Source organism: Patiria miniata, unplaced genomic scaffold (genome assembly GCF_015706575.1).
Source record: "Patiria miniata isolate m_02_andy unplaced genomic scaffold, ASM1570657v1 HiC_scaffold_2, whole genome shotgun sequence".
NCBI classification, from domain to species: Eukaryota; Metazoa; Echinodermata; class Asteroidea; order Valvatida; family Asterinidae; genus Patiria; species Patiria miniata.
This window is the reverse complement of record NW_024037058.1, coordinates 10,066,101-10,083,653: the sequence shown is the minus strand read 5'-3', so window position 1 is coordinate 10,083,653 and position 17,553 is coordinate 10,066,101. Positions and strand designations below refer to the sequence as shown.

General features: G+C 42.9%; 1 protein-coding gene across 1 annotated transcript; it reads right to left on the bottom strand.

The window, feature by feature from the left end:
• Positions 1–978: 978 nt before the first annotated feature.
• LOC119726326 (D(2) dopamine receptor-like) lies at positions 979–2,166 on the bottom strand. Its single transcript, XM_038197981.1, has one exon. The coding sequence runs from the start codon at positions 2,164–2,166 to the stop codon at positions 979–981; it is 1,188 nt and encodes a 395-aa protein (XP_038053909.1).
• Positions 2,167–17,553: the final 15,387 nt, after the last annotated feature.

The following is a 17,553-nucleotide window of genomic DNA, read 5'->3' as shown; positions in this document are numbered from 1 at the left end:
ATCACTAAACTTCATATTCGAGCTTGAAGCCACCTCGTCCCCGGTGCTTACTTTATTTCCAACCTCGTTTCAAATTGTAAGACCTGGATAGGAACATTTCTTCCGTTATCCTGATTCGATACTGTAATAGATTTTTATCGTGTAGGCCTACTTGGTGCTGTTATTTCCAACGTGCATTACGTGTTTTCACGACCATTGTGATTATATAACGTCCACGCTTTCTCAGAAATACTCCTTTCCTTTCCAGTTTGTTCATATTAATATGAAATGTAATACTGCATAATTTGGCAGGATAAGATTGTGACAGTTTAACCTCGAAAACAATCGTGTTTTCATAACTCACGGCGCGACGAGTTGATGCTGTTTTTATCCCAGACACCTCATACAAAACAAACGCTAACGTAACGCATATGCAGGCACCAGACTATTCCTCATTTGCATACGTGTTCAAATATCTTGCACATGCAAATAATCCAATACCAGGGTGAGAGAGCAGGTAGTGCTGGGCGCGTGCTGCTCGACACCCTGGGGACGAGGTTGGGCTTGAAGTCATTGGGGTCATGTAATCTGCTTCCGAACACATGCAGCATTTCAAAGTACACACACCGAGTCAGGGACTGACTGTGAATCGTGACCCTTTTAAAGTCACGTAATGAAATAGAATAGCAAAGATCACTTTTATAATACAGGAGGACACTTTTCGATCTACTATACGTTTTGAAAATAATATTGATCAGTGAAAAAAATTAGCTCAGAGTCATTTCGAATTGGCCATAAAATCATAGGAACAGAATTGTATGCAGAAAGACTATTAATAAGTTCACTAACAAAAGTTCCATTTGAGGACTGACTACTGTAATTTAACAGATATATATTTATATCACCCAAAATATAACAAGCTTTAACAGTACCTTTGTTAATAGTTAAACTTTGAGTGTAAATCATTTAAAAGGTTCTCTTACAATATAGTTTGTAATTTTAACAGAGCCTCATCTTACTAAGAACTGTCTTGCAGTCTTTCCTGAACCGCCTGTTGGCAAGTCCGTAAATGAGCGGATTAACTGCATTGTTGACGTAAAAAGTTACGGAGAGCTGTTCCATGATAGCATTAAACATTGGGTCAGAGTAGGAAGCAAACGTAGCGGCAACATAAATCCAGTAGGGTAGCCAGGTCAGGAGAAACACAACACTGGTGATGAAGAGCATCCTGGTTGTCTTACACTGTAAAACTGCTGCATCTGCCGTTGGTGGTGCACGCTCTGCATTATCTTGGGCTTTCCGAGGGTTACTGTTCTTAATCTCAAGACCAGATTCTGTATCCTCTGGCACAAGAACAAGTTCAGACAAAGTCGCTCCTGGTTGACTAGCCCATCTTTTCCCGCTTTCATCAAGGGCGAATTCGTCGATTTCGTGGCTCGGTGCTCCCTTGCTTTGTTCCATTCTACTGGCATCAGCTGCCGTGCTCGAGCATGGTTTACTGATCAACCTCGACACGGAAGTGATGGTAGGAACGTTCGGTTCGACATTTGTGAATACGGAATCCTGAAGCCGTGTCGAGCATTTGTCCCCTAATCGAGAGACGCGGCTGCAATCTCGAGTGGTACTTTTGACGCCGACTTTGGTGTGTTTCTTGATGGTGGTGTAGACTTTGCAGTAACACAGCGCGATCATCACGAGCGCCACGACGAAGTAAATGACCTCGAATGCCAACTCCCAAAGGTCCAAGGACTGGTCGCTGGATCCTAGGGTTCTGGGTATGAAGGCAGGAATATTGATGACCAGTGAGAATACGAATGCTGCCCAAGCTGCTATCTTGCCGCGTTTGTGGGTGAAGAACCGGCGCTGTGGCCGGCATATGCAGTCGTAGCGGTCCGCTGCGATCACAGCAGTCATCATAACCGACGTACAGATGGCTATATCCTCAAGACCCCCGATAATAAATGTGAACTCCGGGACCTCATAGTCAGCCATGGAAACAACCTGATAATAAATACGATGCACAGCCAGTGCACAGACGGACAGATCATTCCAGGCTAAGGCCATGATCAGAACATGGGTACTGGTTTTTAGAGTCTTTGTCCAGTAGACACGGAGTATGATGCAGTTACCAGGCACGCCGAATAGGAAAACTACACTGTGCACAATCAGCTCGAATATAACTCCCATCGTATCAGACGGGCCTGAATCTGATTTTGTGTTTTCAAAAAACGATGTAGAATTAGGCACTGGAGAGTTCTCCATGGCTGGAGTTTCTGTCGACAAAGTGACGTTAAAATTTTCCCTGGTATGTTGGCTCAGGAGAGCGAATGTAATATGTCAGACTCTAATATATCAGTTCACCAGAAGAAAGCATCTGCGCAGCATTACCTATATAAGTAAGCGTTGCATGGTGTACGTCACTACGTGTGATCATTCGAATTTAACAAACGTGTAAAGGGAGGTTGGCCAATCACAGTCATGCGACTGCAGCTTAGTTTAGTATCAGTGATGCTTTGTGTGTAGGGGCTTCGTAACCATTTCTCTTAATTTGTTATAGACATGCATCCCCGAGACATCCTTGAATATTAATCATTGCCTCTTTAGCTAGAAACGTGGCAATAGACGAAGACAATTCAGCCGCTCATCGACATTGACATTTTTTCGTGAGCTGGTCTGACTAGAGGAAATTATTGAGTTTTGTACCAAACCAACAGCAGGGCAGGTCTCTGTGAGGTAATTTAATCTGGATATGTACATGAACTGTTTGGGGGCACAATTGAAGCGCGGTATATGGTGCCATCGCTCATCTGATGTCTGTCCTATCTTCTTTAATTGAATTGGAGGCGCCGGGAAGGATCATGATAAGTCTTGTGATTTTTTTTCCTTTGTTATTTTCTTTTCTTTTCCCCTTTTGCTATGAGGCTGAACAAGAATTTCGTAAGGCCTTTAAGACGGTGAGGTTGTGCGAAGTTGCCATCATGTAAATAGACCTAAGATTTGTTGAAGTTAAATTTATCTTTAAAAAGTTATATCAGTGAGCTATTTCAGAGTGGCAACTAAACATAAGGTGCAAGTAAATAACAAACTGTGTCTTGTTACTGTTTAAAACTTAAAACGACACTTTCTTATCGATACAGTGCATCAGTGGAAGAAATTGCATCAAAATATCACCGAAGTTTACTCATATTATCCGTCAAAACTTCCAACTCAAATTTATTAAGGATAAATCTTCATAATCATTACCCTAGTAAGAACTTGGACGTTCATAAATATTGAGTCGGATACAAAGTAAGTAAGCAAAAACATGCAAATATCGGAAACTGTTTACCAATTATGAAAAATCTCCCGATAAAGCAAGGATAACAGTGCGACTTTTTTTATTGTGAAGCGAGTAATATTGTCTGGTGCGGTGTGCCGTGCCGTGTAAAAAGTAAGGTCAGCCTGTCAACGAATAGAGCCGACCGAAGCAAACTTAAACCGTTACGAAAAAGCACGGTGGCAATGAACAAATCTTGTCAAAACTATACGGGCTATTTCTGGAAAGTCCTCCATTAGGAACACACTCTCGTAAAAGTTGGTCCGGTTAACTTATTCTTTATGATGAGGCTTGCGGTTTTGCCGAAGTCAATTTAGTGTGATCGGCCGAGTGATAGGGTTTGTGCACAAAACCCCACGGTGCTTGGGGTTTTGTATAGAATGGCTGCCGGACCACTTTTTACGGGACTGTGCTAGTAATGTCACCTCGAATCCCACCAATCTTCACCACGATGAAGCATTGGGGAGAAAACATTACAGAAGACACCAGGACGGTTGCAGATTTTTTTGTGATTTTTAATTTCATCGGCAACTGTTTCCTTTTCTCCGGTCGGTGGTGGAATCGAGAGTGACGCGACGCCAACTTATTATTAATACTGTTTGCTATATAAGTGTAGTGTGAGAATTTCCGCTTATAACCGCCAGCCACTTCCGCGTTCAGCGTGTGACGGTATCGTAAACAACCACATCCAGAATCTTCTCAAAAATCACGAGATGTCCGCAGGTCCATATTAAAATCCAGTTAAAATGGGCTGAGGCCCCCCCCCAAAAAGTCTTCGGTTTCTGGTATGGAGCTTGCCTAAAAAGTGGTGCGGCGACGCGGCTTTTTTTTTTTTACCTGTTTTTTTTTGGCTTTAAATGTCGGCGGATGACTGCAAAATGGTGCCCGACTAAACTTAGTGCAAATATATGGGAGTCCAGAGAGGCCACATAAAGCTTATTCTCGATCATAACCCCATCTAAAAACACGTTAAAATTGTGCAGCAGCAGGATTCCAGTCAAACCAGTGAGTTTGGTGGTTTTGAGACATCATCTTTCATTGAAAAAAAACTTTTTCATTTTGCCGACGCGCATGGCTACGGCGACGCGCGCGCATACCAGAAACCGGAGACTTATTTTTTTTTGGGCCTTAATCAACGTTTTTTAGCCAAACAATTTTCTTTGCCCGTATATCAAGTATCAACTTAAGAGTAAAATTCGAGGTCACCTAAACAATTACAATGCAAGCTGGAAAGCCAATATGACCGCAATTGGCGCGAAAAAAAGGCAATTCACTCTTTATGCACAATATGGTATATGTTATAAATGCAAAGCATTCACAAGACTATCATAACTACGTCATAAGTGCCGAATGTGGTCGAACGTTTGGAACACAATCAATAACATGTGATTTTTCCTAACACAAGCGTATATAGAGCTTTCTATCTATGATTTTTGATGCCAAACGTTGTTTAGTTGGATGAGTATTAACACGAAGAGAGTTTGTGTCAAATTTGCAAGTGTTTGGATGAAATGTACAATTTACATGAAATATACTGTCTCGGGAAAAAACATTGCGAAAACATGGAGAAGCGCCCTTTTGTTGTCATTTTTTTGGATTAGCGGCCAACTAACATTCCTGGCAAAATTTAAGGAAAATCGGCTGCCGTATATCGAAATTAGGATAAGGAACAAGGTGCTGCCCCCTCCCCCGGCCCCAAGAAGCCATAAATACCCAGGTCGTGATAAAGTTAAGAGTCTATACAATTTGTTTAATACCTCTTGTGTTCATGCTCTGTCAGTTCTGTTCATTTCATATTTTTGTCAAAATTGTGTCAAAGCACTTACAAATAAGACATCAAGTGCTTGAAGACAACGAATCGCATTAGCCATAGTGTCATTCTAACGGAGCTTAATCTTACTGAAAACTTTATTGCAGTCTTTCCTGAATCGCCTGTTGGCAAGTCCGTAGATCAGCGGGTTCACGGCATTGTTGACGTAAAAAGTTACGTAGAGCAGCCCGAGGATCATATGGAACACTGGGTCGGAGTAGGAAGCAAACGTAGCGGCAACACGGATCCAATAGGGTAGCCAGGTCAGGAGAAACACAACGCTGGTGATGAAGAGCATTCTGGTTGTCTTACGCTGTAAAAGTGCTGTATCTACATTGGGTGGTGCGCGTCCTGCATTACCTTGGGGTTTGCGTGATTCTGTATCCGTCGACACAAGTACATGTTTGGTCAAAGTCGCTTGTGGGTGACTGACCCATCTTTTCCCGCTTTCGTCAAGGCTTAATGCGTCGATTTCGTGCCTTGTTGCTCCTTTGCTTTGTGCCATTCTGCTGCCATCAGCTGACTTGCTCGAGCATGGTTTATTGATTAACGTCGACACGGACGCCACGGTCGGAATGTTTGCGTCGACTTTTGTGATTGCGGAATCCTGCAGCCTCGTCGGGCAATCATCGGCTAATCGAGAGACGCTGCAATCTGGAATGGTACTTTTGACGCCGACTTTGGTGTGTTTCTTGATGGTCATGTAGACTTTGCCGTAACACACGGCAATCATCACAAGCGCCACGACGAAGCAAATGACCCGGAATGCATACCTCAACAGACGCAATGACTGGTCGCTGGATCCAGGGGTTCTCGGGAAGAAGGCAGGAATATTGATGACCAGTGAGAATACAAATGCTGCCCAAGCTGCTATCTTGCCGCGTTTGTGGGTAAAGAACCGGCGCTGTGGCCGGCATATGCAGTCGTAGCGGTCCGCTGCGATCACAGCAGTTAACATAATCGACGTGCTGATGGCTATTGACTGAAGAGCCAAGATAATATATGTGAGCTCTGGGACCTTATGACCAGCCATGGAAGCAACCTTATAATAAATACGATTCACAGCCAGCAAGCAGACGGCCAGATCGGCCCAGGCTAAGGCCATGATCAGAACATGGGTACTGGTTTTTAGAGTCTTTGTCCAGTAGACACGGAGTATGAGGCAGTTACCGGGCACGCCGAATAAGAAAATGACGCTCTGCACAATCAGCTGGAATAGGTCTCCAACCGTGTCAGACAGTCTTAAATCCGACTCAGTGTTTTCAAAAATGGAGGTGGAATTCGGCACTGAAGTATTCTCCATGGCTTGAGTTTCTCTCAACACAATTGTGTTAAAATTCTCCTTTTTAGGGTGTCTCAAGAGAACAGCAGATGTTACAATTGTATGCGTCTATCTATACTGACGGGCCAGAAGAAAGAACTCCCGCATTATCTCCACAGCATTACCTATACTTAATGCGACGCACAGCGGAGACGACGTATTGTGATCGGCGCCATTAAGAATTTTCCTGATGTGTTTTGAGAGGTGGGTTGGCAAATTACGGTCACGCGCGTGCCAATGTCGTTTATATAAATCAGCGAAGCATTATAAGTATCGGCTTTGAAACCTTTGATCTTATTGTGTTGGGAACACACATCTCCGGAGACTGGCAGCATATTCTATAAATATCCTGGTCAATACTAGGCTTTTTAAGCATTGCGTGAGAAGCGTGCCAATAGACGAAGACAATTCAAGTGCTTATAGATATTAACCTCTTCTTTTTTCGTGAGCTGGTCTGAGTAAAGGAAATTATCGAGCTTTCAAAATCAGAGCAGGTTTCTGTGAGATAATTTAATATTGGTGTGTATAGAAATTTTATCGTGGCATATTTTGATTGAATTGATTTGAACTGCATTGAAATACTTTATCGATCAATCAAGTAAATTACATTTGCTCACCGGTACCCCCAAAAAAGAATTAATATTCAAACATTTCAACAACAAAAAAAACAATTACAAATGCTAGCACAAAAACACTTACACTCGACGAGGACACCATCACATGGCTAGAAGGAATCAAATTACCCATCTCACTCTGGTGTTCATCTTGGTCCAGAGTTTATATGAAAGAAGAAACCTGGTCGAAGTCTTATTTATATTTACATAGTGATTTTGTTTATTGTAGCTTGACGCGTATAAACCCGAAGTCATCCATGCAGCTCTAAACGATCGTCGTTGAGAGGGTTTTACTTGTACAAGTGGAAATAACAAGTCAAATGCGGACTACCAAATATCCTTAAAGGGAGATTATTTCAGATCGGGATCTTCTGCTTCAAAAGCTTGGTACTGGCTCACAGAAGAAAGTAGTCACTACGAAAAACTTTCCGATTGGCACAATTAAAGTTTCTAAAAGTACACACCGAGTCAGGTACTGACTGTGAATCGTGACCCTTTTCAAGTCACGAAATGAAATAAAATGATAACAAAGATCACTTGTTATAATGGTGGAAACTGGTCTATATTGGCTGGAAGTAAGTCTAGCCATTTTTGGCCTCACCACAGCTATGCGCAGTTGCGTAGACAGAATGTAGTCCGTATTTGGGATAATGATGTATAGTTTATTTTGTTATTAAGAAACTTGGTTAACTTAATTATTTGAGCGGTGCGAGCGGTGCGCCGGCCAGCGGTGAGAGACAAAGCACGTTGGGGAATGGGTGTCACCGATTGGTGGTGCTGTCACTTACCGCGATAAGTGAATAAGCGAATTTCGGAACCTACACATGCTTACAATTTTTTTTTCTCTCTGAACAAGCCGAACAAGAACGATTGTACAGTATAAAGCCCGGTTCATACTTCATGCGCAAGCGAATGCGCAAGCGAATGCGCAAGCGAATGCGCAAGCGAATGCGCAAGCGAATGCGAAGCGAATGCGAAGCGAATGCGAAGCGAATTTGACGTCATGAAACATTCGCTGCGAAATTCGCCCGAGTATGAACCGGGCTTTATACTGTATTGCGCGAAGTCTCCATTATCAATAAAGCAAACGTTTTGACGTCAACTTTATGACGTCAAAGTTATATCAATAAGCTATTTCAGAGTAGCAATTGACATAAAGGTGCAAATAATAGCACGACGGGTAATTTATATGCTGATGTGTCCAGTTTTTGTTTTAATGTTGAAATGACACTTTCTTATCAATACAATATGGAAAAGAGTGCATCACAAACTCAAATTATCCGTGAAACATACAACTGAAGTTTAATCTGGATAAATCAAGCAATCAGTTTATGTGGCAAGCTCTCTCTTTGACTCATTAGAAGGTATCGGAGACGAAGGACGACGTCTATTTGTATCTTTCGTTTTCCTTAAGCCTACCGTTCCATATAATGTAACTTGCATGAAAAGTACGAAGAGTTACCGTGTTGAGTTACTGAGTTACTAACTCTATCAGGAGCGTGGGCGCAATGTGCGACCTTATTAAACTTCTTGTAAATAGCTCCTTAATGCTCAGGCCGATCGGCATGGAATTTGGTGAACTTTCCTAACTTCTATCGGGGGTCAGCATGGTACCAAATATGCTACAGGATGTCGGTGCTTACCATGGTAACCGATATGGTAATCATAACATTTGGTCACTTTTTATTAAACAAATGGAAATATGTATGACGTCATGATTCGGCCTTAATCTTCAGATGGTAGTCTAAGTGTATGAGTCATTTTTTGTGCCCTAGCCTATCAAGTATCCACTTTAGACTGACATTTATGGTCACCTGATTATAATGCATGCTGGGAAATCAATATGGCCGCCATTAGCGCGACAAAAATTACCTTTTCTGCACAATAATTCTTTGTTTTGGGGTACTTATAAACGCAAAGCATTCATCAAACAAAGTACGTCATTAGTGCAGATTTTGTTTGGACAATTTTGAAAATGTTATTTCGCAAAACAAAAGTGTGTATAAGGCCCACTATCGGTGATTGTACTACCAGGATGCCAAAAATTATGCAACAAAAACTGTTTTCGATAAAAAATTAACGAAAATATGGTAAAGCGCCCTCTGGTTGTCAATTTTTGGGGATTAGCGGGCAACCAACATTCCTTCCAATATGAAAAATGGAATGGGGGATCATGGCGGAACCCCCCCCCCCCCTTCTTGTGTTCTGTTTTATATTTCTGTTTATTTTATGTTTTTGTCAAAAGCGGTGTCTTATAGGTACGCTTACAATTTAGACATCAAATGCGTAAAGAAAACGAACCGAGTCTTTCTAAAAGATCTTTATCTTGCTGAGAACTGCCTTGCAGTCTTTTACCTGAATCGCCTGTTGGCTAGTCCGTAGATCAGCGGATTCACGGCGTTGTTGACAAAAAGAGTGACGGAGAGCTGCCCGAGGATCATATGGAACACTGTGTCGGAGTAGGAAGCAAATGTACCGGCAAAACGAATCCAGTAGGGTAGCCAGGTCAGGAGAAACACAACGCTGGTGATGAAGAGCATTCTGGTTGTCTTACGCTGTAAAACTGCTGCGTCTGGCTTTGGTTTCGGGCGTCCTGCACCTTGGTGTGGGCGAGGGTCAGTGGTCCCGTTCACTCTACAAGATTCAGTAGTCTTTGACACAAGGACATGTTTGGTCAATGTCGCTTGTGGGTGAGTAGCCCATTTTTTCCCACTTTTTTCAACGGTTGATTCGTTGATTTCGTGGCTCGATGCTCCTTTGCTTTGTGCCATTGTGCTGAAATCAGTGTCCGTGCTCGGGCATGGTTTCTTTATGAACGTCGTGGACATGAAAGCCACGGCAGGAATATTCTGTTCGACATTTTTTAATATGGATTCATGCAGCCTTGTCGAGCAATCCTCGGCTAATCGCGAGACGCCGCAATCTTGAGTAGCATTTTTTACGTCGACTTTGGTGTGTTTCTTGATGGTCGTGTAGACTTTGCCGTAACACAGGGCGATCATCACGAGCGCAACGACGAAGCAAATGGCCTGAAATGCTAACTGCAAAAGTTCCAATGACTGCTTGCTGGCAGAGGTTCTTGGGATGATGGCAGGAATATTGGTGACCAGTGAGAACACAAATGCTGCCCAAGCTGCTATCTTGCCGCGTTTGTGGGTGAAGAACCGGCGGTGTGACCGGCATATGCAGTCGTAGCGGTCCGCTGCGATCACAGCAGTCATCATAATCGACGTACCGATGGCTGTTGTCTCAAGAGGAAATATAATATAATGGGACTCCTGGACCTCGTAGCCAGCCATTTCAGCAGCCTTATCATAAATACGATGCACAGCCAGCACGCAGACGGTCAGATCGGCCCAGGCTAAGGCCATGATCAGAACATGGGTACTGGTTTTCAGAGTCCTTGTCCAGTAGACACGGAGTATGAGGCAGTTGCTAGGTGTGCCGAAAAGGATAGCAATGCTCTGTACAATCAGCTGGAATATGTTTCCAACCGTTTCAGACAGGCCTGAATACGAGTCTGTGTTTTCGCGAGAACACTTCATGAGACCGCGCTCGGTTTACAGCCACAGCAGAAAGAGAGCGAAGCTGAGTGCTTATATACACTGGGGCTATTGGCTGGTGTCCCCATACACCTGGGTGAGTGCACGCGCACTCCGCTGGCTGCCAGTAAAGAATTAAAGTGCACTCTCTATAACATGCATTGCGCTACAGTAGTAGTAGTCCGGCAGAAGGGCATAAAATGAGCGTTCTGACACAAAAATCATTTCCAAGAAAATTGCATTAAGAGGTTCCAATGTTCCCCCGCGCGTATTTTGACGAAACTGTTTAAATTTCCTTAAAATGGAGGCATTTTTCTGCATATGCCCTTTTGCTGGGAACATTTTGGTTATTACACGCTATTGCATAAGGGCATATGCACATATGCCCTTCTGCCGGGCTCACGACGACTGTCTGTCTGGTGTTTTCCATGTACAAAGGTTTGATCGTTGTATTTTATTGGCAAATACCTATTTATTCCTGTTTTATCTAGTATGTTTGCTTGTGTGTTCTAAATCGCTTTTTAAATGTTAGATTGTAGGCCCCCCATGCAGCTTTTTGAATTGTTTTTGTATTGTCTTAAGGTTTTATTGGAATTAGTTTTTTAACTTAAATAATACAGTTTGTATGTCTATTCTTTGTTTAAGCGCCTTGAGGTGGATTTTTCTGCGATTGTCTGCGCTTTATAAATTTCTCTATTATTATTATTATGTATCTACTTTAGACTAAAATTCATGGTCAAGTGACCAATTATAATACACATTGGGAAATTAATATAGCCAACCTTGGTGCAAAACAAATGTCACCTTCTCTGCACAATTGTCTTTGTTAAAGGAGACCTATCAATGCAAACTGCAAAGCATTCGATACACTAGCATGAGTACTTCATTGGTGCCAAATTTGGTTGAAAAATTCAAATTTTGGGACACAAAAAAGGGGATCTTGATTTAAGAAGAAAAGATAGTATACCGCCCACTGTCGGTAACGTTGGATGCCAAAAGAATTGACCCAAAGAACATTTGTGCCAAATTTCAAAAACAATTTTGATGAAAAATGTAAAAGAAATGTCAATACTACTGATTTTGACCAAAAATGGGCCAAAATAGTTAAGCTACCTCTTGTTGTGACGGCACCGCAACGTCATATTGTACAACACCGACGAAAAAATCGGTCGAAAAAAAATCGGTCGCCGCATCAGTAGACCCAAACGCTCCGGTCACGATAGGGTTAAAGTTTACAACACCTCTTGTCTTCATAAATATAATTTCCGTTTAATTTCTGCTTGTCAAAAATGGTGTAGTCAAGGTACACTCACAATTAAGACAACAAAACGCGTTAACTAGTGTCATTTTAACAGAGCCTAATCTTACTGAGAACTGCCTTGCAGTCTTTCCTGAACCGTCTGTTGGCAAGTCCGTAAATCAGCGGATTCACTGCGTTGTTGACGTAAAGAGTTACGGAGAGCTGCCCGAGGATCATTTCGAACACTGGGTCGAAGTAGGACGCAAACACAGCGGCAAGACGCATCCAGTAGGGTAGCCAGGTCAGGAGAAACACAACGCTGGTGATGAAGAGCATCCTGGTTGTCTTACGCTGTAAAACTGCTGCATCTGCCTTTGGTTGTGCACGTCCTGCATTACCTTGGTGTTGGCGAGGATAACTGTCATTCTTCTCAACACGAGATTGTGTATGCTTTGACGCAAGTTCATGTGTGGTCAAATTCGCTTGTGGGTGAGTGGCCCATCTTTTCCCGCTTTCGTCAAAGGTCGATTCGTCGAGTTCGTGGCCTGGTGCTCCCTTGCTTTCTACCATTCTACTGGCATCAGCTGCCGTACTCGAGCATGGTTTGGTTAACGTCGATACGGAAGAGACGGCAGCAATGTTCGGTTCAACATTTGTGAGCACGGAATCGTGTGGCCTTGTCGAACATTGGTCCGCTAATCTGCAATCTCGAGTGGTACTTTTGACGCCGACTTTGGTGTGTTTCTTGATGGTCATGTAGACTTTGCCGTAACACAGGGCGATCATCACGAGCGCAACGACGAAGCAAATGACCTGGAATGCCAACCTCAAACGGCCCAATGACTGCCTGCTGGCAGGGGTTGTGGGTATGAAGGCAGGAATATTGATGACCAGTGAGAATACAAATGCCGCCAAAGCTGATATCTTGCCGCGTTTGTGGGTGAAGAACCGGCGGTGTGGCCGGCATACGCAGTCGTAGCGGTCCGCTGCGATCACAGCGGTCATCATAATCGACGTAGCGATGGCTGTTGTATCAAGAGCCCAAATAATAAACGTGAACTGCGGAACCTCATAGCCAGCCATATCAGAAACCTGATAATAAATACGATGCACAGCCAGCACGCAGACTGCCAGATCGGCCCAGGCTAAGCCCATGATGAAAACATGGGTGCTAGTTTTTAGAGTCTTTGTCCAGTAGACGCGTAGTATGAGGCAGTTACCGGGCACGCCGAATAAGAAAATGACGCTCTGCACAATCAGCTGGAATAGGTCTCCAACCGTGTCAGACAGGCCTGAATCCGACTCAGTGTTTTCAAAAATGGAGGTGGAATTCGGCATTGAAGTATTCTCCATGGCTTGAGTTTCTCTCAACACAATTGTGTTAAAATTCTTAAATTTTTAGGGCGTCTCAAAACTACAGCAGATGTTACAATTGTATGCGTCTGTCTATAATGGTGCGCCAGAAGAAATAACTCCCGCACTATCTCCACAGCATTACCTTTTATACTTAATGCTACGCATAGCGGAGACGACGTATTGTGATCGGCCCCATTAAGAATTTTCCTGATGTGTTTTGAGAGGTGGGTTGGCAAATTACGGTCACGCGCGTGCCAATGTCGTTTATATAAATCAGCGAAGCATTATAAGTATCGGCTTTGAAACCCTTGATCTTATTTTGTTGGGAACACACATCTCCGGAGACTGGCAGCATATTCTATAAATATCCTGGTCAATACTAGGCTTTTTAAGCATTGCGTGAGAAACGTGCCAATAGACGAAGACAATTCAAGTGCTTATAGATAATAACCTCTTCTTTTTTCGTGAGCTGGTCTGAGTGAAGGAACTTATCGAGCTTTCAAAATCAGAGCAGGTTTCTGTGAGATAATTTAATATTGGTGTGTATAGAAATTTTATCGTGGCATATTTTGATTGAATTGATTTGAACTGCATTGAAATACTTTATCGATCAATCAAGTAAATTACATTTGCTCACCGGTACCCCCAAAAAAGAATTAATATTCAAACATTTCAACAACAAAAAAACAATTACAAATGCTAGCACAAAAACACTTACACTCGACGAGGACACCATCACATGGCTAGAAGGAATCAAATTACCCATCTCACTCTGGTGTTCATCTTGGTCCAGAGTTTATATGAAAGAAGAAACCTGGTCGAAGTCTTATTTATATTTACATAGTGATTTTGTTTATTGTAGCTTGACGCGTATAAACCCGAAGTCATCCATGCAGCTCTAAACGATCGTCGTTGAGAGGGTTTTACATGTACAAGTGGAAATAACAAGTCAAATGCGGACTGCCAAATATCCTTAAAGGAAGATTATTTCAGATCGGGATCTGCTGCTTCAAAAGCTTGGTACTGGCTCACAGAAGAAAGTAGTCACTACGAAAAGCTTGCCGATTGGCAGAATTAAAGTTTCTAAAAGTACACACCGAGTCAGGTACTGACTGTGAATCGTGACCGTTTTCAAGTCACGAAATGAAATAAAATGATAACAAAGATCACTTGTTATAATGGTGGAAACTGGTCTATATTGGCTGGAAGTAAGTCTAGCCATTTTTGGCCTCACCACAGCTATGCGCAGTTGCGTAGACAGAATGTAGTCCGTATTTGGGATAATGATGTATAGTTTATTTTGTTATTAAGAAACTTGGTTAACTTAATTATTTGAGCGGTGCGAGCGGTGCGCCGGCCAGCGGTGAGAGACACAGCACGTTGGGGAATGGGGTGTCACCGCTTGGTGGTGCTGTCACTTACCGCGCTTAGTGAATAAGCGAATTTCGGAACCTGCACATGCTTACAATTTTTTTTTTCATCTCTGAACAAGCCGAACAAGAACGATTGTACAGTATAAAGCCCGGTTCATACTTCATGCGCAAGCGAATGCGCAAGCGAATGCGCAAGCGAATGCGAAGCGAATGCGAAGCGAATTTGACGTCATGAAACATTCGCTGCGAAATTCGCCCGAGTATGAACCGGGCTTTATACTGTATTGCACGAAGTCTCCATTATCAATAAAGCAAACGTTTTTGACGTCAACTTGATGACGTCAAAGTTATATCAATAAGCTATTTCAGAGTAGCAATTGACATAAAGGTGCAAATAATAGCACGACAGGTAATTTATATGCTGATGTGTCCAGTTTTTGTTTTAATGTTGAAATGACACTTTCTTATCAATACAATATGGAAAAGAGTGCATCACAAACTCAAATTATCCGTGAAACATACAACTGAAGTTTAATCTGGATAAATCAAGCAATCAGTTTATGTGGCAAGCTCTCTCTTTGACTCATTAGAAGGTATCGGAGACGAAGGACGACGTCTATTTGTATCTTTCGTTTTCCTTAAGCCTACCGTTCCATATAATGTAACTTGCATGAAAAGTACGAAGAGTTACCGTATTGAGTTTCTGAGTTACTAACTCTATCAGGAGCGTGGGCGCAATGTGCGACCTTATTAACCTTCTTGTAAATAGCTCCTTAATGCTCAGGCCGATCGGCATGAAATTTGGTGAACTTTCCTAACTTCTATCGGGGGTCAGCATGGTACCAAATATGCTATAGGATGTCGGTGCTTACCATGGAAACCGATATGGTAATCATAAAATTGTGTCACTTTTTATTAAACAAATGGAAATATGTATGACGTCATGATTCGGCCTTAATCTTCAGATGGTAGTCTAAGTGTATGAGTCATTTTTTGTGCCCTAGCCTATCAAGTATCCACTTTAGACTGACATTTATGGTCACCTGATTATAATGCATGCTGGGAAATCAATATGGCCGCCATTAGCGCGACAAAAATTACCTTTTCTGCACAATAATTCTTTGTTTTGGGGTACTTATAAACGCAAAGCATTCATCAAACAAAGTACGTCATTTGTGCAGATTTTGTTTGGACAATTTTGAAAATGTTATTTCGCAAAACAAAAGTGTGTATAAGGCCCACTATCGGTGATTGTACTACCAGGATGCCAAAAATTATGCAACAAAAACTGTTTTCGATAAAAAAATTAACGAAAATATGGTAAAGCGCCCTCTGGTTGTCAATTTTGGGGATTAGCGGGCAACCAACATTCCTTCCAATATGAAAAATGGAATGGGGGATCATGGCGGAACCCCCCCCCCCCCTTCTTGTGTTCTGTTTTATATTTCTGTTCTTTTTATGTTTTTGTCAAAAGCGGTGTCTTATAGGTACGCTTACAATTTAGACATCAAATGCTTAAAGAAAACGAACCGAGTCTTTCTAAAAGATCTTTATCTTGCTGAGAACTGCCTTGCAGTCTTTCCTGAATCGCCTGTTGGCTAGTCCGTAGATCAGCGGATTCACGGCATTGTTGACAAAAAGAGTGACGGAGAGCTGCCCGAGGATCATATGGAACACTGGGTCGGAGTAGGAAGCAATCGTAGCGGCAACACGGATCCAGTATGGTAGCCAGGTCAGGAGAAACACAACGCTGGTGATGAAGAGCATTCTGGTTGTCTGACGCTGTAAAACTGCTGCATATGGCTTTGGTTTCGGGCGTCCTGCACCTTGGTGTGGGCGAGGGTCAGTGGTTCCGTTCACTCTACAAGAGTCAGTAGTCTTTGACACAAGGACATGTTTGGTCAATGTCGCTTGTGGTTGAGTGGCCCATTTTCCCCCACTTTTTTCAACGGTTGATTCGTTGATTTGGTGGCTCGATGCTCCTTTGCTTTGTGCCATTGTGCTGAAATCTGCGTCCGTGCTCGGGCATGGTTTCTTTATGAACGTCGTGGACATGAAAACCACGGCAGGAATATTCTGTTCGACATTTTTTAATACGGAATCCTGCAGCCTTGTCGAGCAATCCTCGGCTAATCGCGAGACGCCGCAATCTTGAGTAGCATTTTTGACGTCGACTTTGGTGTGTTTCTTGATGGTCGTGTAGACTTTGCCATAACACAGGGCGATCATCACGAGCGCAACGACGAAGCAAATGGCCTGAAATGCTAACTGCAAAAGTTCCAATGACTGCCCGCTGGCAGAGGTTTTTGGGATGATGGCAGGAATATTGATGACCAGTGAGAATACAAATGCTGCCCAAGCTGCTATCTTGCCACGTTTGTGTGTGAAGAACCGGCGGTGTGACCGGCATATGCAGTCGTAGCGGTCCGCTGCGATCACAGCAGTCATCATAATCGACGTACCGATGGCTGTTGTCTCAAGAGCCAATATAATAGAACTCCTGGACCTCGTAGCCAGCCATTTCAGCAGCCTTATCATAAATACGATGCACAGCCAGCACGCAGACGGTCAGATCGGCCCAGGCTAAGGCCATGATCAGAACATGGGTACTGGTTATCAGAGTCTTTGTCCAGTAGACACGGAGTATGAGGCAGTTGCCAGGTGTGCCGAAAAGGATAGCAATGCTGTGTACAATCAGCTGGAATATGTTTCCAACCGTTTCAGACAGGCCTGAATACGAGCAAGGGCGGATCCAGAGCACAATTTTTGGGGGGGCCAAAAAAAATTTTGGTCCCCCCAAAAAGTGGGTCTAAAAAATTACGGCGTGGGGTTCGGGGCCCGCGAGGGCCCCGAATTTTTTTTTGGATTCTAGATGCTCTGTGGTGCGATCTGAGGCAATTTCTGACCACTTTAACCAATTTTTTTTTGAGGAAAAGATGGTGGTGTACTCATTGCCTGCCTTTATTGCGATGTCACATTAAAAAAAAAAAAAATTGGTTTCG

Coding starts and splice junctions, on each gene's coding strand:
- LOC119726326 (XM_038197981.1), bottom strand. CDS start 2,166: ATGGGAGTTATATTCGAGCTGATTGTGCACAGTGTAGTTTTCCTATTC.